The sequence below is a fragment of the Platichthys flesus genome, chromosome 11, assembly GCF_949316205.1.
Source record: "Platichthys flesus chromosome 11, fPlaFle2.1, whole genome shotgun sequence".
Classification (NCBI taxonomy): Eukaryota; Metazoa; Chordata; class Actinopteri; order Pleuronectiformes; family Pleuronectidae; genus Platichthys; species Platichthys flesus.
The window spans coordinates 2,929,558-2,956,175 of NC_084955.1; the positions used below are offsets into that span (position 1 = coordinate 2,929,558).

Consider the following 26,618-nt stretch of genomic DNA (forward strand, 5'->3'; position numbering starts at 1 on the left):
CAATAAAAAGTCTGTCCTGTTACGGCGAGAAGACGTAAAATACAATGATGACTGGAAAAAATTAATCTTGTCTGTCCTTCGTCTATTTATGTCATTTAAGCAAACCCCACATGAACCTTCTTTATAAAGAATATTATTTACATTTTAACACTGTGTACTTGATGACATTACATTACATGTCATTTAGCTGACGCTTTTATCCAAAGCGACTTACATTTTTTTTTAAGAACACTCAACATTTTTGAGGGGCCATTTAGGGGTTCAGTATCTTGACAAGGACACTTAGGCATGCAGATGGGACAGAGTGGGATTCGAACCGGCAACCTTCTTGTTGCAGATAACCCGCTCTACCCCCTAGGCCACGCTCTCTCTCTATGACCTTTTTATTATTTTGTCAGAATGACAAGCAAACATGATCTGATGATTTGTTTTGCAAATCAGAAGCTATGAAAAATTATAAATTCTGTTTGGGGTGAGATCCCAGCTATAAAACCAGGTTAAATGCATCGAATTTTCATCTGCTCTATAATTGGATGGCTGAGACTCAGGAGGTAGAGAGAGTTGTCCACTCAGCAGAAGGTTGGTGGTTTGATCCCCAGCTCATCTAGTTTACATTCTGATGTGTACTTGGGCAATATACTGAACCACAATAGTGTGTGATAGAAAAAGTGATCTGTGTAGAAACGTGTATGAATGTGTGTGTGAAATCAACTTGTACTGGAAAGTGCTTTCATTTAACAATAAAACTGGAAATGTGCTTAATAAATGCAGCCAAATTACATGTACATGTCCTGCAATATTTCTTAGAAGACTAATTGACTTAAAAAATGATTAACCTCATAGCATAGTCTACTGTATATTATATAACATACATGTGTTACAAAAAATAGGCGTTTCCTTGTTTACTTTCTGTATTTACAGAGGTTAAGTAAAACAAAATGTGCAAATCATGGTGACATTTGAGATGAGACATAACACACACTGTGACATTCTGAAGTGATGAGTGATGCTATTTGTTCGTTACATGAAAAGATTTAGTGGTGACAGATTGTTCATAAATGAATTTTCCTCTTCTTCCAAAAGAAAGTCCCACCCTGCTGCCAGATCTGAGGTCAGTGGAAAAGAACAGACGTTCACATAATCCATCAAGTCAGAGCTTACAAGATCAATCAATTTTAAAAAGCCTTTTAGAAGTTGACCCTGATGATTTATCATCTGGCTTGAAGATGTTTTTATTATTTTATTATCTTTATTTTGGTCATTCTGTGTTTATCTGTGTGAGAAGCTTGAAAGTTAGGTTTTGTATAAAGGTTCATGTTTACAGTAAACTTTAAGGACAGTGACAGGGCTTACTGACCCTCGACCAAGTGACCCATTAGGTGTCAATGAAGACCACGGTTTTCTCCCCTCATATCACTGTGCCATGTCAACCGTAAACTCCAGACTACAGCCGCCCCTCCTCCTTTTTTTCTCGGCCTCCATATTTTCCCTCAGAAGCGGTTAATTCCAATTTTTTCCCCCTGCATACTCCACTTTTAATATGTTGAAAACAGACCGGACTAATAAGTACTAATTTATGTCAAATCTCGCCAGAGCCCTTTGTTCCTCTGCAGCAGCCGCAGCCTCATCAGGTCACCCTCCAGCCTCTGCTCAGCGTTCAATTAAAGTCCCTCGTCTCATCAGAGCAGATCACGTCAGTGCTGCACCTACTGGCTGCCATGACTGAACAGACCCTTCCTGCCTGCCTGCCTGCTGCCCAGTGCTGTTATGGACACTGATGTGGTGCATGTACCATAATCCTGGCAAAACCGTTACTGGCTGTGATTAGACTTAGACTGATATATTGTCTGTATATTGCAGAGAGACTAATAGTTGAACCCTTCACTGATGCCATCAGCCACTGTCACAGCCCAGATCTGCTCCTCACAAGTTGCTGACAGATTTCTGAGTTGCAGGTCACGCCTGCGTTGGTGCAGAGGTTCGAGATTCCACAGGTGTTGGCTCATGCAATGGGCTGTATCTGACAGGGAAGGGGGATGAGAAGCAGTAGGAGTTATAAAACCTCACAACGGGCTGACGATCAGGGTGCAAATCAGGAAGCTGGAGCAGCAGTGAAGAACAGTAAACCACAAGTATTTGCCTGCCTGGGTAGGTATCTCTTTTGGAGGAAGCACAGTCCCTACCACCATCATGAGCCGCAGCCCAGAGAGAATCTCGTCCTACCGCCGTCACTTTGAGGACATCAGCAGCTTTTCCCATCAGGTCAGAGTGTCCAGCCCATCCCCCACGAGGAGAGAGGCCCGTCATGCCTCTGCCGGCTACTCCTGCAGAGCCGGGGCTGGCAGCATGCGTGTGGAGTCAGTGGGAAGAAGGAACGTCTCGGCTGCACGCAGGTCTCGCATGGTTGGAGCAGGGTAAGCTGGGTCAGAGCAGTCCCCTATGGACTAAGGTTTTTGAGCAGACTGTATACTTAGCTTATTATTTTCTAAGGTGAGCTTGTTGCAAAAAAAAAAGCATTTGTGAAAATTCCACTTCCTCAAGCACCCTCTCAAGCCATTTTCCCTCTTTTAAAGGAGAGTTCTGTGGCTTTGCAGTTAATGTGAATTGGTATGTGTTCACAGTGTGAGTGCAGGGGCCATGGTGTGTGTTGGGCCCAACGGAGAGCCTGCCATGGACCTAGATGTGGCTGCAGCTGAGAACCAGGAATTCCTCACTACACGCAAAAGTGAGAGACATGAGATGATTGTCCTCAATGATCGACTGGCTGTATACATTGACAAGGTAAACATTTTTTTTTTTATTCTCACCTGTGTGAGCACAGAGATAGGAAAACATATTAGAGCGTCTAGTTTTGGCTTACTTGAAATATCTCTGCTGATGTTTTTCTGCACTTTTAGGTACGATCACTGGAGCAGCAGAACCAGCTACTGGAGGCAGAGATCGAGGCCTATCACAACCGCTTTGAGAGGCCAACCGGTCTGCGCCTCCTGTATGAGGAACAGCTGAAGGAGCTGAGAAAGATCGCTGAGCAGATGAGAGTTCAGCGGGTGAGACCGAATTATCCAAGCTGCACCTTGCTTCTGTTTCTTTTCTTTCTCTCTTTTTTGTACCATGCTCAAGAGCAGAAAGACTGACTTCTTTGCTTCTGGCGAGCTTTACACCTCACTAATCTGCATAAGACTCATCCAAGCAATGATACAAGACGTCAACTTGGTGTTTTCAAGGTTCCTTACCTGGTAACAGGCTTATTTCTGGCAGGCAAATAGAGAAGTGCCTCAGCATGTTACGGTGTCATGGAGTACATCGACTGTCACACATACACACACACACACACGGTCAGGTTTGAAGACATGAAATGCAAAAGAGGCTGATCTGCATTTTTCACACAGCCATGCACACACCTTCAAATCTCATGGACGAGCAAATTACTTATGGCATTTTGGTTTTCAGGATGTTTCCTTAGCAGCGAAGGAGTTCACAGCTGCTCACCTAGAGGCAATCAAAATCAAATACGAGGAGGCAGTGGAGCTGAGGAAGAAAGCTGAGTTAGACATTGAAACCTTCCGTCCAGTAGGTTCCATTTAATTACGGAATATTGCAGTTTTTACTATATTCATTTAAAGTTGTATTAATAATGGCGGGCCTTCTTTAGGATGTGGACAAAGCCACCTCCTCACGCATTGCCTTGGAGAAGAAGCTGGAGCAACTGGAAGTTGAAATTGAATTCCTGAAACGTGTTCAGCAACAGGTGCATAACATCTTTATGTCAAATTAAAATATTTAGTTTATATATATTTATTTATTTAGTTTACGTTTCACTTTGATGATAAAATGTTTTTTCCAGGAAATTGAGGAGCTCATGAAACAGATCTATTCAGCTCATGCCGCAGCTGAGAGTGCGTTCACACTCCCTGACTTGGCTGCTGCTTTGAAACAAATCCAAACCCAGTATGACGACATTGCAGCCAAAAATCTCCAAGTAAATAATTACACTTGATTAGCACTTGAGTATGCAGTGAAATCCTCTATATTCTATGTTAATATTTGTAATTATTTCCACTTTCATTTCTAGGAAATGGATTCATGGTATAAAAACAAGTTTGAAGATCTAACAAAGAAGTCAACGGGACATGTGGACAGGGTTCGAAGCTTTAGAGAAGAAGTGGCTGGTGCCAAAAAGGATGTGGGTGTCAAAAGTGAAAATTGACATATAAATATTCTTTGAGAATTAGTAATGAATGGCTGTAACAAACAAAATCATGCTAAACTATCTCCAGATCCAAAACAAAGAACGTGATTTGGATGACCTGAGGACCAGGAATGAAGCTCTCGAGGCTCAGATCAGAGAAATGCAGGAAAGGTACATGAAGGAACAGAAAGACCTGCAGGTAAGTGTAGACTCAAATGCAGGGTGCACACCTCATCACACCTGAGTCAGTCATGAACACAAACCTTCACTTTCATGAATGCAGACACAAAGCCACAACAACGGTTCAGGTAATTGCATGGTTTTGTGAATAGGCTCGGATTGAGTCCCTGCATCTGGAACTGAAAACCACAAAGGAGAAAATTGCACTGCACCTGCGTGATTACCAAGACCTCCTGAATATGAAGATGGCTCTGGAGATTGAGATAACAACTTACAGGTAAAGGAATAACAGCCTGAATAATGACTAAATATTCATCTTAGTCATAGTCTAAATTTTGTCATCGTTTGTATTTTCTTTGCAGAAAATTGATTGAGGGAGAGGACCTGCGGCTGACTGGCATGATGCAAACGCTGTCTCTGACCACCTGTTCCACCAACGCTATTGGTGCTGGGGTGAGCTTTGGTGGAGGGAGCATGGGGGGAGCAGGTGGTGGTGCGAGTGCAGGAGCCATGGGGAGTGAGGGAGGAATGGGTGGGGGCATGGGTGCAAGAGGCATGGGTGCAGATTCAGGCAGTTCTGCTGGAGGTATGGGTGGAAGAATGAGCACTGGAGGAAGGGCAGGTGGGGCAGACATGATTGGTGGTCATGGATTGGGAGCTGCGGGTGCAGGTGGAGGTATAGGAGCTGGAAGTGTCGATGTGGGTACTGGTGCTGGAAGTGGAGGAGTTGGTGCAGGAGGAATGAGTGGTGTTGGCACTGGTGGGCTAGGTGCTGGAAGTGCTGGTGTTGGTGGTGGCTCTGGGGTTGCAGGGCATGGTACTGGACCTGGAGGTGCAGGCTTGGGTGCTGGAGGAGCAGGAACTGGGGTTGGGGGAAACTCCAGCACCGAGGGCAAGGGTGACAACAGCGTGGGTGGCGTTGGAATTGGTCCAGGTAGTGGCTCTGCAGGTTCTGGTGGCATGGGGTTCAGTGGAGGCGAAGGGAGGGTTAATGGAACTGCTGGTGGAATTGAAGGGGGCGGAGGCAAAGACCACGAAATGGGTTCCACTGGCAGGGGCAATGCAGGAACTGAGGGTGCGGGTGGGGATGTTGCATTGTCAGGCATTGGTGGGAAGGGGAAGAGTGGTGGAGGGGCGGGTGAAACCAGCGGACCCGGGCTGGGTATTGGATCAGATGCATATGACGGCAACATTGAAACCTATGCAGATCAGGCTGTGGAGCTGACGGAGAGAAGGACAGTGCTCATTAGGTAAAGGTACCAGGTGTCATCTATGTTCTCCTAAACAGGGCCTCTGTATATCGTAGCATTAAACCCAGATTAAGAAGCAACAACTTCAAGAATGTTAACCTCCTTTATGACAGGGTTAGGACCAGCGTCCACTTGCCTAGAGGTCTAACCCTCTCTTTGTCATTTCTTCCCGGACAGAACGGTGAAAAAAGAGGGTGACGTGATGGAGATGGACCGCCAGGAACAAACATACACCATCACCGGTGCAGCCGATGAATCTGACGACGAGTGAGCAACCCAAATTCCCAAGTGACCTCCTCTCACCCTTAAACTTCCACGCCCCTCTGAGCTTTGCACTGACCAAACGCCATGTCTGGGCACTGACCTGCGACCTTTGCCCTGGACAAGAAGATCATGAATGAACCTTTGCTAGAAAGTTAAACCTTCCCCTTACAGAGTTTGAATATGCCTAAGAACCCTCAACATGCTCTCTAAACTTTTGTGTGCCTCACACTCCCTCTGTTTTCTTCCCGCTGCAAATAAAGCTATCAGCATTCAACTACCTTGTCTTTCTTTTTATTTGATGTCTCCTTTAGGTTTTTCGCTGAGGTGGCCTTTAAGGACACTAAATTGAATCTAACACTATAGTTACATGAAATGTGAAAATGTAGTTTTGCTTAGGAGAGAGAAACGATCCTGTTGTTCAAAGCTTTGGCTTGGATGGAGGAAGAGTGGAAAAAAGAAATAAGCAAACGCAAACATAGAGATAGACAGAGTCACCTGAGGGTCAAGGCGGTTGCTCTGACACTTTCTGCAGGCCTGAGTAATCCATCAGTCAAATTCTGCTCTGCAGCGGACTGACGGAGCACAGCCGCTTTCTGTCCTCATTCCATCCACATCCACACCTTTTCCTCCCGCTGCTGATTGGGAGCGACTGGATCTGGCCAGCAGATGCCAAACACTCTCAGTGTCCTGTTCAAGGGCTGAGAGCAGAAACATGCAACACACCAATCCAACAAAAAACACAACAAAGATATAGGAAGAGCAAGATGGCCAATGGAATATTGGCAGAAATAGTAATATTGTTACAATTGAACACAAGTGACTCACCTTAATATCAACAAATATAATTCTTGATGATCTTATTGAAAAGCCACTACATTAAATAAAGTTAGACATCAATGGACTGTTCTTTTAATGAAGATGGAAATTTGCTACGTAATAAAAAAAAATCACATTTTATTGTTTCTTGTTTCACTGAAGCAATAGTATTCACAAACAATTGAATGTGCTGATTTAAAACTCTTAGAACATTCTATATTTTGCACAGCTTAAGTATTCTTCTATCTTAATATTTATTATAGTGTGCTTCAGTGTGCCAGATACCTTGCTGCTGTAACAGCCCATCTCAGATTGGAATCGATAAATAGCATCAATCTATCCCTATGTATGATATGTGCATTAAAATGCATTGCATTTACCCCGAGAATAACTGTTTTAAATTGCCATTAAAATACAAAATACAAAGTATTCCTTGTTTTTTATTCATCCAAACTTTTAATTCAACATAGTTAAATAAGTAAAGGATAAAAGGGAATGAAAGGTTAATAAATGAGCTCAAATCGTTCCATGGAGGCACCAGCATCTTCTAGCCACATCACCACATGATGAATAATTTCTTTAACACTATAATATAATAATCAATATTTTTCCCGGACATCACTTCCACAAGCTCATCCCACCCGAACACGCGGGAGACAATTAGTCTGAACCCGAGACTGTCAATCGGAGAAATAATGAGGAGCCGCGAGACGCTTGTATCATTAGATCACATTTTGTTACAGCAAATTAATAATGTGCATCCAACCCGAAACATGCATACAGCTACATATATAATAAATCCGCCTATATACACGTATAAGGATCTCAGTTCAGAGAAATAGATGCAAATTGGGTCTACGTGAAGGAACGGAATCAATTTTTAATAGAATTACGCAGGCAAGAGGGAGTGTGTCGGCATGTGTGTGTGCGCGTGCGTGCCTGTTTGCGTGCGTGTGTGAGTGTGCGTGTGTTTGTGTGTGTGTGTGTGTGTGTGTGTGTTTTAATACGATATGGAGCTCTCCATGGTGCTTCGTACTCGGAGTGGAAAAGAACGGATGCACCAGAGGAAAAGTGTAGAGTGTAGAGCGTAGTCATTCAAATAAATTAATAAATAAATTGTAGTCACAAGCAGTGATTTGTCCAACTCCTACCCTCAAAATTATATTTTCAATTAATCAGATGTCAAGCAATTTTTATTTGAAATAATATGCAAAATATTATATTGTACTAGTAGTATCAGTATTATTATAAGTATTATTTTTATTTTTAATATTATTATTATTATTATTTGCTGTGAAATGGTCAGAACAAATTACAAAACTAAATTGTTATGACCAACAGATACTATTTAACAGAAATTCCATGCGAAAAGTACTACAAAAGAAAATAAGCATGACTTCACTTTAGACGTAGTTTGACCTTATTCAAACATACAGGCCAGTCAAGGTTATAGTCCTACATGTCTCCCAACATGCTCTTTGCCATCTTACTTGTTTTCCTCACACTCTCATTTTGCAGAAACATACCGCGCAGCCAAGTGGGTCACTAACCTTCATCCTGCAAGAAAAATGGTGTTTTACTCGGAGCCGAGGGAAAGAGCTGCCCATATTCACCAAGGAGAGCAAAAGTTGGGACTCTCTTTGAAACTCTGTCACTTTGTGCACATGCTTTGGGGTGGCTAAATCCCAATTAGGGTCGGCTGACACGCTGCTCTATTCATGCGCGGCCCTGCCTGCATACATTTGCCTAGGAATTAACTCCTCAAATGGATCCGCTGCTAAATGCGCTCCGCAGCAGAGAGAATTGGCCTGAGTGACACTTTCTTTCTGAGGCGCTCGAGTGAGAAAAGGTATGAATTTATAAGGTACACCGAAACATATCAATTCACGCAACTCGGCGCGCCTTTATCCGCGGCTGCTCATGCGAGATAAAGTGACTTTAAGTCAGGGAAATGTGGCCTGGAGAAAGAAAATAAAAAAGCTGGGCGCAAAACTTCAGAGACTTTGAATACCGACATGGTACAGCCCCTTTCTGAAGAGGGGAGGAGAGAGAGATAGAGAGAGGGGAGGCATTTTGAATGAAATCACGCATGAACAGCGTTGAATCAGGTGCCGTTTATTCGGCTCCTCACTAATGCGATTTTGAATATTAGTCTGGGTTAAAATCCCAATCATGTCATCTGGTGGGAGTCCCATACAAGCATCATTACTATTCAAACGCGTCTCAAATGTCCCACCCGCATAAAAGCAGCTGGTCTGGCCTCGGCGCAGCCTGGGTCTTTCCCGAGGTTTCTCAGGGAGTATAAGACACCTCCTATATGTCAAGGTCGGGTTTAAATACAGAAAAGGAGATGAAGAAAATGAACATCAGCGCATCAGTCTGAATATTTATTTTCTTCTGTTTCCCTCTCATATCTTTTAAGAAAGTCAGAGTCTTTGGCCGGATAGATTTCAGGCTGCCCAGACAAAAAACGAGGATTTAGCTGTTCTTCCTCTTTCTGTCCTTCATTATGAATTGAAGGAAAGTGTGACCAAATGAGTGTGAGAGGCGAGGAAGGTGTGGGCTTTAACATGTGGACAAATAGATGGATGCAGACAAACACACGGTCATTTCTGAGACGTGGGAATGTGTGAGAAATAGGCCACATTGCTAAGTGGGACAATGATTTCGCGGCTTCTCTTGAATAGAGCCAAACAAAGTTTATGGGTCGACATAAAAAATGTGTTTTCTTCGGGGCTCGGAGGGGTCCTAAATGGAGGGGCCATTGAAACCAGTCCAGGAGAGGTGGTGGTGAACCCTTGGCACCCCTGAGGTATAGTCAGGGCGAATGAATGGTGATCCCTGGTGGGGCATTGCTCTCTGTATTTACCGCGTTGCTTTGCAGACAGGTTGTTCCTCTATATTCATGGCTCATTAATGGCCAACCAGTTAAATCAGAGCCCCACCGTTTAGACAGTTGAACCCCCCCCCCCCCCTCCCCTAAAAAAAAAGAAAAGGAAAGAAAAGAAAAGGCTGGCAAGAGTCAGGCAGAGCGGCCCATAAAAACGTCTCCCTCCGCACTCCGCCTGCGATTCTTCTCAGGTCGTTATTTAAGTTCATTAAGAGACGCGGAGTTCATTTAAGAGAAGCGCACTTGCAGAATTCGTGTTGATTGACTCCGCAATATTGTCCAAGAGCAAAGATCCGACCATGTAATTAATGTCTTTTCTCTTTTTAGCAGGGAGGAGGGACAATACTGCCGGTCAAGCCATTTCATTTCATTTAATTTTCCATCCCATTTGCTTCCAACACTGCTTTCACTCTGACACCGTCTTTTGACTTTACGCACAGTGAATCGGGGAGGAGGCGGCGGAGGGGGAGAGATGGGACTCACTCCCAGCGACTCCTCCGCGAACAGAAAGGAAACGTCTTCGCCTTCGACTCCGGAGAATAATGAATTTCACTGTGGAGAAGTGTTCCTTAAAGCAGCGCAGGGGTGGATGGGAACCAGCCGCAAATGCCGAGGCGTTAATAAATAACCGCTCCGCACAGCCGGGTGCAAACCGTGCGCCTATTGATGAGATTGTTCGCGTGTCGCTCAGGCTCTTTGACTGTGGAGGAGCGTGGGGAGCAGAGAGATTCATGGATCACCTGAACCGTTTAGATGCTCTTAGTTAACGCAGCTGTAGATTGTGATTTAGTGTCTTGTCTGTTTGAAGCATTTTTAAAATAAATAAATCTGATCAGCATGCAGGTACAGCCTGTCCATGTATACACGTGAGGACATTAGGTCAGAGGTTAATATGGTCTGAACTGATCGCCCACATGTTCTTGTTCTTCTTCTCTGTTCAGACCCCAGTAACTTTCAATAACCTGCTGCACATATAAAAGCTGAAGGCTCCACTTCGCTCCAACCAGATACTCAATATTCTGAGCAGCCAGCAAGTCAATCAGTCCGTGAAAGATTGTATTATTATATGCCATGCCATGCCATTTAAGGTCTAGATGTGGAAAATGTATACATATTGTATAATTTTAGTGCTAATGTATTTAATATATTATGTTGTTGTTTTCTTAGCACGTATAGCAAAATATCGACATATTCTCTGAATGTGTCGGATTAACTGAAGGAATAAAGTTCTCTTCAGAGAAACCTTCCCAAAATAACAAACACAAAAAAATCTCTGTTATAAAAATCTTAGGTGATACGATTTTTCATACAGGACACAATGTATCAATCAATCAAGACACTCAAGTCAGTCAATATTTATTCCTGATATTCCTGTAGTTATGTCTCTTTGATGTAATAACAGTTTTACGTTTGTCGAATATCACCAATAATTTGAACATTTTCATTTAAATAAAATATATTATATTCACTTCGAAAAGGGAAAAAGCGTTCTATTTTTCTAGTGTTGCAAATTTTATTGATCATTCACTTTAATAGAAAAACATCTTTTAAAAAAATATTTTAAATCATCATTTTAATTACATTTGCTACTAAAATGATCTACCACCTTAGGGTAAAATTACTTATAATTAAAGCAAAATATCATAATGGATTTATGATTTGTATTAATATTTCCCCTTTTCCTTCAATGAAACAACAGAATGAACATGTGTTGAATTAGGAGGACGAGACACAAAAACCACAAGTGTGTGTGTATGTGCGCGCGCGCGCGTTGAAAAGATGGTACTGGTTATTTCGAGTTGTTTTTTCTCTCTTCCTTCTTCTTCCTACTGGTGGTTCTGCCTTTTCAGTACCTGCCTGATCGCAACCCGGCACACGCCGAGAGTCAATAGGAGTTAACAAGTCCTCTAAACTTTCCTGCGCCTTTTGTCAACCTAAGGACACAAAAAGAGGAGGGAGAATAAAGACGCTTTGAAGTATATAAAACCCCAAAGAATGCCAGCCAAGTAGATTTAAAGTAGCCACTCATTTCCAAAAACCTGCCTTGAAAGGAGGGAATGGGAAGGGGTGAGGATTTATGGATAAATTATACAGTGGATTTGTCAGTGAAAATATCGGAACTGTCTGCAGGACAAAGCCACATGCTGAGGATTAATGGTCGCTCTGGACCTTTGATTGTGCACCCTCTTTTCTCTGCCCTTGACAAATTGGATTTCGGGGATGGGAAGGTCGCCTGGCCCTTTGTGTCTCTTGACCGGTTTGGAGCAATTCATTATGCGGCGGGGTGAGGGAAAGTCTCCATGTGACTGGGCCGGCCCGTTTCCCCTCTCCTCACAGCTGCAGGGAGAGCCCAACTCTCTCACACTCACACACACGCACACACATGCGCACACACTCCATCCAGTCAAACTCTGGACCACCTCCCCCTCAAACTACCTAACATAGCACAGATTCACCTCTCTGCCCCCCCCCCCCCTTTTTATCCTGGAGCTGGAGAGGTTGGGGTGAGTGAGTGTGTGTGTGTGGGGGGGGGGGGGGGGGGGGGGGTACCTTGCTTGCACCATCACTAGAAAAGCCGGGCAGCATAACGCCACCGCGTCACTTTGAGGACGGATATCGACCGGTCCTCATCCTCCTCTCTGTTTCTCTCTCCTCCTCCTCTCCCTCTCTCCTTCCCTGCAGCGCTCTCCCACTCACACTCGGTCTCCATCAGTCTTCATGGTTCTGATCTCACCCCACGCCATGCAAGCCACCCGGGCGTCCACCACCGTCAGTGTGTTTGCGGACTGCAGCATCCCGGCCGGCCTCCGGATAGGACCGGTACCGGGCATCTTCAAACTGGGGAAGTACTTGTCGGATCGTAAGGAAGTTGGACCCAAGAAGAAGGTAGGTTAAAATGATACAATGACACTTTCAAGAAGTCATTCAAGATCCTCACTATTTGTGCTGCTTTTTTTTTTTTACTTGGTGGTCCAGTTTATGTGTCTTGCTTTTAAATATTTTTAAAGCGGCATGGTGCACTGGATAATTGACAAGGAGCTGCATTGTCATTTTATTAAATAAGAATTTACGCATTTTCTGATTAGTAGTTTATTTAATCCACAACTCTATATTTGAGAAGAAAATGTTAACTATGGTTAAACCACTGCATGTTCTGTCATTTTTACCTTTTTATCTATAAAATTTACTCCATCGATTACAAAAAATATAACCCCCTGTAGGCCTATTTCCTCCCTGTTGAGTAATATTATTTAAAACAATCTTTGATTTTTAAAGCTGCACTGTCAAACTCTATCGGGCCCTCGGTTATTAATTGCTTTGGCCTGTCATGTTGGAAATAATTGAGCTCCATTAGTGGCAGACTTGTCAGTCTGTGCTTCTAGTTAACCGGCCTAATGGGCGACCCGGGTCTGCCGCCTCACATTTAACTGCCTGGCGGGCCTGTTATTCCGATGAGCCGTTTACTGTTAATGTAATCCGGCCACAGAAAGATGCCACTGAGGCGCCGCTGCCTGCAGCTGGGGAAATAAAATACAGAAAGAATAACAACAAGGATGAAAAGTAAAAATCTAATAAATTGTTGTTCATGTGGCCGCAGTGGGATTTTGAGTTATTGTCTTCAAAATAATATTTAGAAAGTAAAAGTCTCCAGACCTGACATTTTTTAAATACAAGACAATAAAAAATAAGTCAAACTTTCTGACTCATTATCATAGTTATTTTAGTTATTTTTATTTTACACACAAACAAACAATAAACACAAACAATTTGATGCCATGCGCGCCGCTATAACCGCGCCCTGTTATTGTTGAGGCTGTCAACGCTTGTGATTGATGCGTCTAAATGCGTGGCCCCCGGGCTGCAGGCGATCATCAGGTGCAATCTCTGTGTCAAATGTCACGCTTCGATCTTTAATGTCCCTGAACAGTTTAGAAACGCTCTGACACTCCTCAAATTCGTTTCCCATATCAACTCAATTAGGCCCGTGTGTCATTCTCTTTAGTAAATTATCAGCAGAGCGGATAAAGAGGCGCATTATGCGCCCTTTGGTCAGGCGTGGCCGCGCGGCACCTCCAGGTACCTCTTTGAGAAATAGATGAATTGAAGTAATGCATTAGCGGATTAACAAATAAATGATTGAGATACAAACAGAACAAGTTGAAGTTCTCCTTTCATGTTTCCCATCACCCCTGTTCTGCTGTGGTCAGTTGCAAACCTTGCCTCATTCGTTTCATTTCTCGGCCTCGTTTCTAGGTCCGCTTGGTGCGAGGAGAGTTCGTGGATGAGTCGAGCTGTCCTGTGCCAGACTGGATCGGATTCATCCGCGCCGCCAGGAACAGCCAAGAGCAAAACCTAGAGGCTGTGTCGGATTTACCTGGTGGACAGGTGAACTTTTTACCCTTATCATACATAAATCTGCTGGAGTTTCTCAATAATATTCTTATTATTTTTAAATTTATTTGACACGCTTGTAATTAATCCTCTTATATTTTTTTTTTAAGATTTTCTACCGTGTGCTGAGAGAAATCCCGGCAGGAGAGGAGCTCAGTGTTTGGTACTCCAACGCTATGGCCCAGTGGTACGACATCCCCACCACCGCCACTCCCACGCACGACGAGAAAGGTATGACACTGTTCATGCCCAAGGACCAGTTTAACCAAGCGGCTTTTGCATTCTGGGAAATACAATGGACAGTTTTGACAATTATAGGGAACTCAGAATTTGAAATATATTATTATATAATAATTATATTAATTAAATTATTATCATAATAATAATTCAGAGAAACTAAATTCAATAACAATAATATTAATTATTATTATTATCATAATAATAACTCAGAGAAACTAAATTCAATGGGTATCTTTCCGTCATGTCTACAGGCTACAGGTCTGACAGTGTCATCGATATGTTGAGGCCCCATCACTGCACAATTAAATATCTGTCAATAACCACAATGGCCGTTCTTATCGCTCAGATATGCAAATCAATTGGTTGTTTATTTTTCATCCTATTCCTCCAGCATATTTTTTCCTTTATTTCGGAAGAAACACATTCCGTTTACCAGAAGAAGGAGAGATGAGTGCATTATATTTGATGAATGTTACTGGCAACATTTAAGTTCATTTAAGTGCCTAATCGCCTCTTTCTCCGAGTGATTTCTTGTTGGCTGAATTTTGTCTTCAGCCTGTGTTTGGACCGTTAATCCGTTTGTTTGGGCTGTAAAGATGATTTGGGGGATTTGCTTTTTGCGCTTGGGGATTAGTGTATAATCTTAGCAAAACACACCAGCCCAGCAGGATCTAATCCGTTAATAGAAATTATTATCAACCGATACTTTTAACTCATTCTGTCAAGACTGTTTCAGATTTCTTGCTGACTGATTAAGAGAAAACATTAAAGCATAACGTAAACGAAAATATGTTTAAAAAAGAATGTGCTTGAAACGGGTTTTTTTTGAAAAGCAACTAAAGGCAAAAAATTGACGTGTCTGAGCGACCGTGGAGGAGGAAGAGGAGTCTGGCGATTCAGTCAAGAGACAGATAGGTTAACAAATGCCACCGCGTCATTAATATTCATGAAGTCAAAAGGCAAATAAATTCGAGAACAAGTGCTTCACGGTGAATTAGGTGGGTGCGTTAAAGTATTGTGGCCTAATGAATGCTAACTTTTATGTGGGGTGTATATTGGCCTGATTCTCCGGCCCGACGCACCGTGCGCTCATGGACATACGCTCGCTTCCCATTATTAGGCGTCAACAGATGGGCCGGCCCCATTGTTTCTGGAGACTTGCGATTTCAAGCAACAGCTGCTGTCACTTCCACGGGAAAGAGCACATGTGAGGGGAAAGTCCCGCATTCAATGCATCGGTTTCTGAGCGCCAGATTGGGCAGGGCGTTTGCCCTTTTGATGGCGATCATAAACAATGGTCCGTATGAGGATTACAAAATCATTACATCTGTATTAACCTCTGAGTGATCGACCGGGGACCATTAATATGGCTCCCCGCTAATACCATTTGGCACCAGATCTTAGGAGCCGCATCGTATCAGGCCTAGTGTTACGGATCAGCTGAAGTGCAGCAGTAACTGATAAGAATATAAAATAACTATTTTATAAAATATTAAATATACAAAAGAAAAATGTCCCAAGGAAAATCGAACAAATGTGACAATGCATCACTCGATGCACTTCGCTGCAAAAGTAAATACAATATTTTCTATTATATTTCTCTCAATTTAATCATGTTGTGTACCACACACGTCATGCTCAAACAGATTAAATATGGTCGTGTCTCTACAGGTTGCTAAACCTGTTATTCTCATTTTACGCACGGGTGTGGTGTTTTTACGCATGGAAATATATATGGAAATATTCTGATAACTGACATGTCATCCGAAGGCTTATTCACTTTTTTCACGCTATGTTGTGTCAGGTAATGAGCTGCGTCCACCTCATCATTAATGTCATTCTTGTTGTCTACAGGTGAGGAGCGATACATCTGCTGGTACTGCTGGAGAATATTCAAATACCCGAACACACTCAAGGCCCACGTCCACTTCCACTGCGCGCTGAGCAACGGGCGGGGGTTTGTGAGCAGCGAACAGGCAAGAGGCACCGAGGCATTCAGCAGGTCACCAAAGTCTGGAGATATCCCCAACACCTCCATCTCTCCGAGGAGCACTCACAACAACTCCTCCATGTCAGACTCGGGCCGGCGGGCGGTGTCCTCCTCGTCGTTTCTAATCAAATCGGGACTGTCCAAGAAAAGCAGCACCGAGGAGCAGGACCGGGCCCTCGACATGAGCGTCACCGCAGCCAGAAACCAGGGGCAGCTCCTCAGCCTGGGCAACACATCCTCCGTGCTCAACAGCATGGGCTTTCACCCGGGTGTGCGCTCTGCCTTCAAGCCGACCGGCGTCTCCAAAGTCCCGGGCGCTGACGCCTCCAGAGAGGACCCCAACGGGAAGCTGAGTGGTATGGGATTCAGTAAAATTATTGGTAACATGAAACCAATCCGGAATGTGGGCGAGACTCTGAACGGAGGAGGCAGCCATCCTCCAAAATGTGCACCTGCAATTATGGACGCCACATCCCCTCTGGTGCCATGCACAAACGCTCTCCGGGCTTTCCCACTGCTGCCTCACGTGGAGGAGACCTCGGCTTTCAAGCACGTGGAGAGCCGGATGCACTCCGGCCTGTCCCCCTCCCGTTACCCCCAGGTGCCCCCTGGACTCCACTTTGAACGGTTCTCCCTCCCTCACTTTGATGGCGTTAAGACTTATGGTGGAGACTGTAACATCCCATTGATGCCCTTCACTGTCTATAACGGGGAGCTTCTGTACAGTTCACCTTACTATCCTCTGAAATTCCACTTCGGAAACCTCCTCAAGTACCCGGAGTCCATGTCCTACTTTGGTGCGCCGTCGTTGAGTCAAGACCTGGGCTCCATCACCAACATCGACCGGGAGATCGCCATGCACACTCAACAGCTGTCCGAAATCGCGGCGGAGAAGAACCGGACGCGGCTAGACTCGATGCCGGCCGGAGCCTCCAGCAACAGCGGCTCTGGCAAACCGAAAAAGGGACACCTGTGTTTGTACTGCGGCAAACTGTACTCGAGAAAATACGGGCTGAAAATCCACATGAGAACTCACACAGGTTACAAACCGCTCAAGTGCAAGGTGTGCTTCCGGCCCTTCGGAGACCCGAGCAACCTGAACAAGCACATCCGGCTGCACGCGGAGGGAAACACCCCGTACAGGTGCGACTTCTGCGGCAAGGTGCTGGTGCGGAGGCGGGACCTGGAGAGGCACGTCAAGTCCAGGCACCCCGGGCAGACGGTGAGGAAACTGGAGGACAAACCCGGCGGCCTGTTCGAGGACGCGGAGCAGAAGAGCGACAATGACAGTGATGTGGACGTGTGCTTCACGGACGACCAGAGCGACCAGGAGTCGAGCAAAAATAATGACTGAGAGGGTTTCAGAGAATGCCCATTGTCTTGAAATGGTGTCATTTAGTCTTGTATCGAATCATTTGGACATCCTCCCAAAACCGCCACATCTAATTATAGTGGACATGTGGCCTCCAAATATATTTTTATGTTTTTCATTTGTTTGTCAAAATACAAAAAAACAAACATATTATTTCGACCTAAAACTTTGCGCATTGCTTTGTATATTGCTTTGCGTAACTTTACACATTGCATGTATTTAGTTATGAGTTACAGTAAAAGGTAAACACATTCGGTATCTTGATCAAGGGCACTTCAAAAATGCTTTAAAAACAAGTTAAAAAGAAGAATTCGGACAGTGGTGTCCGTTTGCTTTAAATGCAAATCACCATAACTGTTTTCATTTTTATATACTTTTATAAATCTGGCACTTCTAAAACCAAACAATAACAATGATTCAGGTAAAAAAAAAATCAAGGCTGAATATGAAAGAGACTTCCTATAAGTTAGTTACAGTTGGAGTGTAAAAATGTACCAGATGTGTTTTTGTATGTCTCCCCCGGAGAAGGAACTATGAGTTTGAAAAGCCACTTCTACCCACTCCCCTCAAATAAACATAATGACAAATATCCTATTCTCCCCTCTTAACTGTTAGTTGCACTTTAAAAACAGCAATGGGCATCTCATTCCAACAAATCAGTGACGAAAACAATGCTTAGAATCGAACTGATTTCCTCACTTCTTTGCAGATCTCGTGTTCCCTGCGCCTCGCTGAATAACACACTGTACTTCAATTTGCACTTTCATGGCGCAGGCATGTTGTTCTTAAAGCAGCAGCAGCCAGTTTATTTAAGGAATTATTTCTAGAGAGAGAAAATGTATTGATTGCAGTAAAGGCTATAAGACGTGTAAAGTAGGATATTTCACATCTGAGTGGAAAAGTGTTGTATACGTATGTTAATAAGTGATAATTGTCTGTGATGAGGACAATACTAAACTCTTGTCCAATACTTGGTTGTTTTTTTAATAAATCTATTTAAAAAATAAGAAGAAATTATGTGTTTTTATTGAATCATTAGATGTTCAGAATTTGTAAACCCTCACGTCTTCCATGTGAAGTTCTGGTGCAGGCATGTATGAACATTTCGTTTCGTTTTTTGGTCTTAATTAGTCATTATTCAATTATTTGTGTAATTTATATCAAAATAGTATGCTAAGCTATAATTTACTGAGCCGTTGGTCCACGCTCTGTGATTCAGCCCTGATAACGCAGAGGATAAATACAGAGGGACGATACATTTCGTCCGTTTGAGATTTTTTATGTATATAATATAACAATTATAATAATAATATAAATTCTACTACTACTAATAAAAATGTGACGTTATTAGTCAAAATAAACCCACCAAACCAAGTGGGGATGTAAATTGTCAAATGTATAAATATATTGAATATAAATAAAATATCATAAAACAAAGTCATTGACAGTGGAAGTATTATTGACAAACTGTAGCTTACAAATAAGAGTTCAGAGTGTTGCTCGAGTGTTGAATTATCGAGTTATTAATTCGTGTGCATTAATGTGTAGAAATATGCTGGATTTTAAATTTTCTTCAGAAATGTGCCTGAGCGTTTTCTGCTTCGTCCAATTTAACGGTAGATTTAGATAAAACTATTTATCCGAGGTTGCTTTAAGAAATATAAAAAACAGCATATTTCTCCAAAAAAAGTGGAAAATGGCCCAAAAAAACTTTGAGATTGTGGGGTCAGAGGGTCAGAAACCAAACCAATCTATTGTTTGGCAAGTGATTATATAAGAACTCCTATTTAAACTAATAGAAATCATGTAAACTAATGTAACATAACAATATTCAAAGTCCTTAGTCCCCCGAAGAATTTGTGGTTTTCTAAAAATATTTAATTTCAGTTTTCTTCATTAGCGAGTTTTGTTAAAATATGAAGGCATGGACTTTGAAATTGGTGGGTGGTGTGATTGTGTGTGTGATTGTGTGTACGTGTGTGTGTGTGTGTGCATGCCACCTTCTATCTAGATGAGGTGAAATCCAGCAGGCTTGCAATCCTGTCATTTCAGTGGTTGCTATAGCCTCACAGCTGTACCCCACCGATCAGTCCCTTCACACACACCAGAGGAAAGAGGTGCAGCCATTTTCGAGGCATCCCAGTCACGTGGTCCTCACTATTATAATCTGAAAACATACATTTTAAAACACTATGGACCTTAATAACTTTAATTTGCTTCTATAGTTTGTGTCTTATTTTCCGATTGAAAAAGGAAACACACTGGAGGTCGTTGCAGTTTCTTTCACCCTAACCTACACTGCCTCCATGTGTTATTTTGCACACAATTCCCTTTGGCTGTGTGCAACTGACAATTAAAGAGCAGACAACCCCACAATGACAGTTGCAGCGAACTTAAACTGTCCGCTGGTGAATGACCTCCTAAGCTCTAGGAGCTGTAAAGGCGGTGGAAATAGGTGCGACCTTGATGTGGCAGCGTAAATACATTTGTGTTAATCTTAAAGACGCTATAGTGTGCCACCATATTCAATCTCCTCTATCCCTATTACTTCTGTTTAATGCATTGTCAAGGTGGTGACACTGAAAAAACATTTAAACACAAAGACAGGTATAGCAGGAGGCACAGGCACACACCCACACAGACAGGCACAAACACACAGACACACACACATAGATATATGTTTCCATAGTGTCTAGGCCTTCTGGTTCATACATCAACAATCATATAAATCTGACATTTCTACACATAATTTCTACACATGAGTTGTGTGTCAAATGTCACGTCTGCATTGAGAAGTGAACAAGTCAGAACTGCTGTTGATTTCTAACCACCAAACATACATCGATTTTCTAAGACATAGAAAGACTGACAATGGAAAGCGAATGAGATAAAAGCAAAAACATGAAGTATGTCTCTCAGTAGACACAACATTCTCCCAAGAACCAAACGTTCCCTTGAATTCAATCAAGCTGCATCAAAATGCACACACTTATAGAAATCAGTCCATCAAATTTGGCCTTCGAAGTTTTCCATCGACATTCCTGAATTAAAAACCTAAGAAATTTATTTCAATCCGAGCTTTCAGGTATAGGATGCAAAGCTGCATCACATCTGGTATAAAAGTTCGGTCAAAATATGTGAACATCGGATATCACTAACTCAGTCGTTCCTTTATTATGATGGAAAACCATTTATCGACAAGCTTTAAATACAACCTGCAGGTCCTCTGATGTAGATCATTTTTCTCCTACAGTGTGCAACACCTTCTAGTCAGATCTGAATAACATGGAGTATCTGAAGTGCAGAGAGGATGCTATTACACCCTCCTCCAACTTTCCATCAGTCATTATCTTGTGTAAATCACAACACACATTAATCTCAAGGCCATATTTCTACAACATGTTTCAGGCTATGATTTGCTGACTGGGTGTCCTTCTTAAAGAGCCAGAGTAATCTGTTACATTACTCATTTGATTATTTTTGTTCCTCAGCTGTCAGCTACGTCAAATGGAAGCAGGGCACTCAGTTTATATAACCTCCAACTTTAAAGAAGGTGATTGCTGAATAGTCCTTGTTTGAACACACAACCTATAAATCAACTATATAATAGTTTGGTGGATACAAACTATTATATATTCACTATACTTTAGCTGCTGCACCAAGCAAACGGAAAAGCCAACTATAATATGTAAAAGTAAGCATTTTTGGAAATAGTAAGTAATAGTAATTCTTTCCTGTAATCTTTTTAAATAACGCAGTAATGTGACAATCTATCACATCTGCTGGACTCAGTTATCCGATAATAGATTTAGTTTTGAATCTACACATATTATACCTCACATAGCTATACCCTTTTGTAGCTTATTTTAGAAATGGGCCCTTTTTGATTGAGAGAATAACAAAGACAACATGTAGGAAAACTCATACTAACAGACAAGCTGGACACACGTCTAACATACTGGCAACCGCAAGCGCTACCCCAGTTCAAGCACCATCTCAATAATCCTCAATAGACCTGAGTGGAAGCCCTGACTCTGTTTCAGGAGCACGTGGCCTTTTCCACCCAGTGAACACGCAGACCGAGAGGAGCAGTGCACATACCTTGAGGTTTTTCTATTAGTAGAGAAATGGATGGTGGGGTTGAGTGTGAGTCAGGCGGCCAAGGTGGTGAAGACAGAACCAAGCAACAAAGCAGAGCTTTTGATTCGCTGGTTGATCTTTGTTCCCCTGCTGGTCACAGGCACTGGATTGTGATGGAGAGAACGTGTTTAAAGATACAAGTGACGCTATTAGATTTTCTGAGGGGATGTTGACCCCAGTCTTCCCATCACATGAGTTTAATGCTTGCAGACCCAGGTTAGTCTGGCTGCAAAGGAACATCGAAAAAAGAAAGATGCAGTGCTCTATAGTTTAACGTGATGTGATGGATTTGTGGCTGGATTCAATTTATTCCCTCGCTTATAGTGAGTTTAAGACAACAAGAAGAAAAGGCCAGTGTGATGCACATGAAAACTGTCACAAGGATTTATACTTTACATGCTTCCTCGCTATAATTGGCCACAAATGCACGCCATGATTCAACCCACGGGAATTATTGTAATTAACCACAGAGTGTTTTCACTCTCGGCAGGGGAGCAGCTTCAGAGGGTCGGAGCTGACTGTCCCTTTATGTGGCTGCTCCCCTGCATTATATTGTCTCCTCTGTGTACAATACTCAAGGCTCTCCATTGTGGGCCCCTGCATCAGTCTGGACCGGTTCCATACACTATTTGTGTTCAAAATCCCTCTTCCCTCTCTCACACTATAACACCCTGCTTGCTCATCCCCTCCCACCAGCATTTTCAATCAATTAGTGACGTTCATTAGTGGGAACATTGGGGAAAAAAGAGTTTGATTGAGAGAGTTTGACTCCCAGCCTAGAATTTGATCCAAAACCAGACTTCAACGGCAGGCTAGCCACCACGTCCAGAAGGACTACAATATAGTTTCCCATAAAGCCAGGAGCGGGTACCCTTGATAATAGGAATTCTTTTCATCCACTTGTCCTAACTGACCGACCAATGGATGAGTCACGATAAAGATAGCGGATACTTCAGCCTCATGTCAAGGTTTTAAACTAATGAATAATCCAAGCATGCTGCATCGTCGAGGCTACCATAAGGTCATCGGAAAATGTATTAAGAAAACAATTTGAAATAGTGTTTAAAAGAAAGTCTTCTTTTGAAGCCACCGTTAAATTGTTATTTCAGTGCATAAGGCTGAATATAAAACGACATTAAACTGAGGGCCAATCATAAAACATAACCCAATAAATAGTTCTTAACATAAGCACAAGAAAAAGAATACAATTACTTTAAAGACACAATAGCTGAAATCAAAAGAGAAAAAAAGGTGATTTTGGACTTGATATGTTGTGTTCAGGAGGGACAGGGACGAAGAGCTACAGGTCACCTGCGTCATGCCATCTGTTCTGCCCCTTTTTAGGTAAAACTTAACAGTTGCATTTTGAATGCAATCCATTGTAACATGTGGATTATGAAGGCTGGATTCTGTGAAGCTGAAAAAGAAATGTGAATGTTTCAAAGCGGAAAGTGTTTCAGAAAAAGTCATGTAGAGATTAAGTTTAGAATAAAATTAAAACTTAATCATCTTAAAAACTGCTATACAAATACCCTTCAAATGACAATTCAATAGGAACATATGAACAATGTGGCTGTTTTTATTGCCTCTTGTAAGGAGGTTATGTTTTCACCCCTGTCCGTTTGTCTGTCTGCAGGATTAACACAAAGCCTTACACAAAAGACAGAATTCATAAACTTATTTAGAAGATCAAGCCAGAGTTTTTATCACATGCTTTAACAATGCGAGATAGGGCAAGGGCATTTTTTAAACATTCTCTCCAATTTCTCATGGAATATCTCACTGATTTCAATAAAAAAAAAAAAATTTAGATGACTAATATCTGCGTTTGTGGGAAATTTTGTGCAGCTTGATTGAATTTAAAGGGACTGTTGGGTCTTGGTAGAGGTATGGGCAAACAGTAGAGAAATGACCACTCCTCCAACAAGCCTTGGTTTCTACTCTACAACATTTTGTACCGGCCTTTGCTCGTCGGCTGGTAGGAATTTTGTAATCTGATGAGTTCTTCCCTGATTAACCGAGTGCCAATTACACAAAATTTTATTAATTTCTCAAAATTAAAATAACTTGTACCACCACATGTTATTGGGTTTATTGACTGGTTGAACATGGAGACAGAATGATTACAGGAAATGGAAAATGACATTTTTGCATTTAAATTAAATCATTACATCTATCTCAGAAGTATGTGTTGGGGTTAGGTTAGGTTTAGTGTTAGTCAAGTGTGTTTGTGTGTACTTGTACAGAGATCTTTGTGAGGACCATTTTTGAGCCTAGTGCCTACAGAGTGAAGACATCTTTGGAAAGTGAGGACATTTTGGCTGATCCTCACTCTCCGACCCACTTTGAACAGGCTGTTTCAGGGTTAAGACCTGTTTTTAGGGTTAGGGTTAGAATTAGGTTTAGGTTAGGGTTAGAAAACATTAATATGCAAGGATAATATGAATGCTAACCTGCTAACATCTGACAGTAAACACAGTAAACTAAAATAATATAAAATCAGATCATCTACCAAAGACCATGCAGAGATTTGGGTTTCTATCTGACATTCGCCTCAAAGTGTCCGATTTAAGCACAACTACAAGACATTCTAGTTTCTTGTTGTCAGTAAATATAAATAAGGCATATGAATAAAAACACTTTGAAAAGTCAACAGGTTGATACAAATGCTCTGTCAAATTTTAATCCTATAATATGCCAAAATATATAGAGGAAAGTAAAAGAAAAGTTATTTAGCAATTGCCATATTTGTCCCAGTTAACATGTTGAAACCACTCAGAGGATGTTGAAGAATGCTTATACCTTTGTCCCAAAATAATTTTAAGGCTTCCTCTTTTATGTCGAACAGTGAAGTCAGATGAAACTTTTTTTCTTTAAGTCACAAGCATGTCTTTTACTTTCTGACACACAGACGCACTCAGCCTGTATATGTTTCAGGTCAGTTGGTCATTCTGTTTTGAAATGTTTGTTTATGAGTTGTCTGCTAACATCCCATGACAATGGAGGCTTCGGCAAGATTTTTTTTAACTGCATAGCTTCATAGATTTAATGTCCTTGCTAGTTTGGATGATTCACAGTCTTCGCTGTGATCACTGAACTACTGGCCTCCCAACTGAAGAAATAGACCCTATGTTGAAGGTACCATAGAAAGTCTCACTGGAAGGACAAACAGCTGATAATTTTGCAAAATGTTATTTGTCAGTGTTGTAAACATCAATGATTACATTTCACTCACATCCATCTTATATAACTGGAGGCAGGAATCTGACGGATGTCTTAAAACCAAGGTGAAGGAAACCAATAACACAGGTGAACCTAGGATTCAAAAAAGAAAAAGACCGTTCAGGCACAAACTTGTTTTAAACTGATTAAACCCTTTCTTTTCTTTTGATAATTTTTTTATTTGGAAATGTATATGAACACCGAATACACTGAGCATACATTTTAACAGACATATCCATAGTTTTTTTTTTTTTTTTTTTTACATACACATACAAACAACATCCCACCCACCCCACCCACTTGAACATGTAGTACACACACCTAGAATAACAAAAAAAGAAGATAATAGGTAAAAAAAAAAAAAAAAATATATATATATATTCTGTACGCTACTTGATATAGGGTCCTAGTGCAAGAAATATTGCTATATGATTAAACCCTTTCTATAGGTAAATAATGCATGTGTCTGTGTGTCTCACAGTCCAAATGTTTGGACAAAACGTGTTGCATACTCAGAATGAGTATATTTTCAACAGGATAATTAAACACAACTCCCACTTAAAGCAGAAAGATTTATATAGTATTTTTTACGTGTTTTACGTCAGGGGTTAGTATGTGGGGTCGATCTTTTTTTTAAATTGTAATCCAGGATTAGGGTTTAACTTGATGTCGATTTTATGAAAATTTGCTTTCCTCTTTAAGTCAATGTACTACATTGACCGTCTGGTTATGGAGTTCTGTAACCAGACGGTCAGCTCCTCGATCCCAGTCTTCCCCCACTGCATGCCGAAGTGTCCTTGGGTAACGAATTTCCCCTGACTGCTGTGCCGTTCTCATAGAAAAGAGGCTGCCCAGAGATGCATTGCATGGACGTATGTGAATGGGTGAACTGCACTGTAAAGTGCTTTGAGTGGTCATCCAGACTAGAAAAGTGCTATTTGTATCAAAACAAAATCAGACCTGCTTTTCCACAGAACTATGTCATGAACGACAATCATATTCATGTGCTGGCCCCTCTTGGTTGATACATACACATGTGCATGGGATTTAAACCAAGTGTGGGAATGTTGCACAAAAAATAGACTCATATTATGAATTAGAAACCAAGGTTAATATGGCTGGAACTATAATTAAATTGAAGATTTGACTGTTCCTTTTTTTAACATGGACATAAAGTTGTGGTGAGTTTCTCCTGTCAAGGAGTGTTATCAGCCAGTGTTTAGCTTTGTGTGTTCCTGAAATGGGCAAACACTTGACATTGGAGCTTAGAGTATAGGAGAGGCAAACATAAATTACTCTAACTCCATGATGATGTAAGAGAAACTGTTTGCAACAAATCATTTTGAAAATGCAATTTGGCCGGCAGACTAGTGGAATTTCACTCAGTTGCTCATTCAATCAGTCGGTCAAAGCACATTGATACAAATATTTAATAGTTAGATAGGAATAAATTCCAACACAACTACTATCAACACTGGGTTTAATCAGATGAGTCTAGGTCCTACATATTTTAGCCGTTTACTTGGTCATTTGAGCTGTGACACCAGATGCACACTAGTAACAAGATGGTTGGTTTCCATGAGGACTGAGCCACTAAGCAAACAGCATGGACAAAAGGGAAAGGATGAACAGGTAATCATAATACGATGTCCTTTCGCTGTCAATCGAAGGCC

At 41.9% G+C, this 26,618-nt stretch overlaps 2 protein-coding genes across 2 annotated transcripts; both read left to right on the plus strand.

The window, feature by feature from the left end:
- The first annotated feature begins 1,885 nt into the window (after positions 1-1,885).
- On the plus strand, positions 1,886-6,157 carry zgc:172323 (uncharacterized protein LOC564165 homolog). The gene is made up of 11 exons (XM_062398918.1): positions 1,886-2,414; positions 2,622-2,781; positions 2,898-3,047; positions 3,451-3,570; positions 3,653-3,748; positions 3,845-3,979; positions 4,073-4,183; positions 4,278-4,388; positions 4,522-4,646; positions 4,732-5,619; positions 5,797-6,157. Exons 1-11 carry the CDS (start codon positions 2,191-2,193, stop codon positions 5,888-5,890), a joined length of 2,214 nt encoding a protein of 737 aa, XP_062254902.1. The 5' UTR covers positions 1,886-2,190; the 3' UTR covers positions 5,891-6,157.
- Positions 6,158-12,246: 6,089 nt separating this feature from the next.
- On the plus strand, positions 12,247-18,787 carry prdm13 (PR domain containing 13). The gene is made up of 4 exons (XM_062399527.1): positions 12,247-12,475; positions 13,844-13,975; positions 14,092-14,212; positions 16,076-18,787. Exons 1-4 carry the CDS (start codon positions 12,308-12,310, stop codon positions 17,563-17,565), a joined length of 1,911 nt encoding a protein of 636 aa, XP_062255511.1. The 5' UTR covers positions 12,247-12,307; the 3' UTR covers positions 17,566-18,787.
- Positions 18,788-26,618: the final 7,831 nt, after the last annotated feature.